Below are 809 nucleotides of genomic sequence, written 5' to 3'. Positions count from 1 at the left end.
GCGGAAGGCCGGAACCTTCCGGCCGCGCTGTTCCCTCTCAGAAGACCAATCAATCCTATCCTCCTGGATCTTCCCGCCGCCTCCCGCCGACGCTGCCCGCAGCGAAGGTTCCCGCCCGGGCGCGCACAAGGACACGCAGCTCCCCAGGGACCTCCTTGCGGGGAGCACGAAACCGCGTCCAAGCTCAACTCTTTGCTTCTTTGTGCTCCTCCGGTCCTTGGAAAAGCGGGGCTGTAACCGGGAGTGCGGGACCTCCCGTCCTGGGAGCGCGTCCTCAGGGGCTGCGGTTTGTCCCCTGGAGGAAAAAGCACCAGAGCCACGTGAAAGCAAGGTCATTCCCAACAGGATGGAGGCATGGAATACCCTGCGGAAAGGTGCTTCAGCAGGTGGTGGCTGGAGCTTCCAGGCAGCCTCCCTGGAGCCGAGGCCACCCGGGGTCTTGGTGAAGCCGGTCAGCGCCTTAACCAGGCTGCGGTTACGCTGGGGCACCCAGGAGTGACTCCTGCGGGAGGTCGTGACCATTCAGTGCAGCCAGCACAGCTGGCCGAGTTGACAGGTAACCCCTCGTGGTGTGGAGGAGGCTGTTTTCACCCAGTTTATTGAACAGCCACCCAGCAGACGGGCGGGAGCCGCAGTCCGCTCTGGCCCAGCAGGAGTTCCCTGAGGACCGTCTGTCAGAGCCAACCTCTTGTGTAACAACACTGACTAAAGTAAACTGCTTCCCTCTGCCAGTTGTTTTGTGGCACTGGCAGACACGCTCTGCAGGAGGTAAATACGACCAATCAATCCTATCTCGGTCACAAGTGAGA

General features: G+C 61.3%; 1 protein-coding gene across 1 annotated transcript in view; it reads right to left on the bottom strand.

Moving 5' to 3' along the window:
* DIEXF (digestive organ expansion factor homolog (zebrafish)) overlaps positions 1 to 522 on the bottom strand; it is a 15,837-nt gene extending 15,315 nt beyond the window's left edge. Inside the window, exon 1 of the mRNA XM_010000995.1 lies at positions 47 to 522. Coding sequence (XP_009999297.1) covers positions 47 to 522 — 476 coding nt within the window. The remainder of the gene's footprint in view (positions 1 to 46) is intronic.
* Between the last annotated feature and the right edge of the window lie 287 nt (positions 523 to 809).

The sequence above is a fragment of the Chaetura pelagica genome, unplaced genomic scaffold (genome assembly GCF_000747805.2).
Source record: "Chaetura pelagica isolate M959 unplaced genomic scaffold, ChaPel_1.0 scaffold161, whole genome shotgun sequence".
NCBI lineage: Eukaryota > Metazoa > Chordata > Aves > Apodiformes > Apodidae > Chaetura > Chaetura pelagica.
The sequence above is the reverse complement of the archived record's forward strand: the minus strand, read 5'-3'. Positions and strand labels throughout refer to the sequence as shown.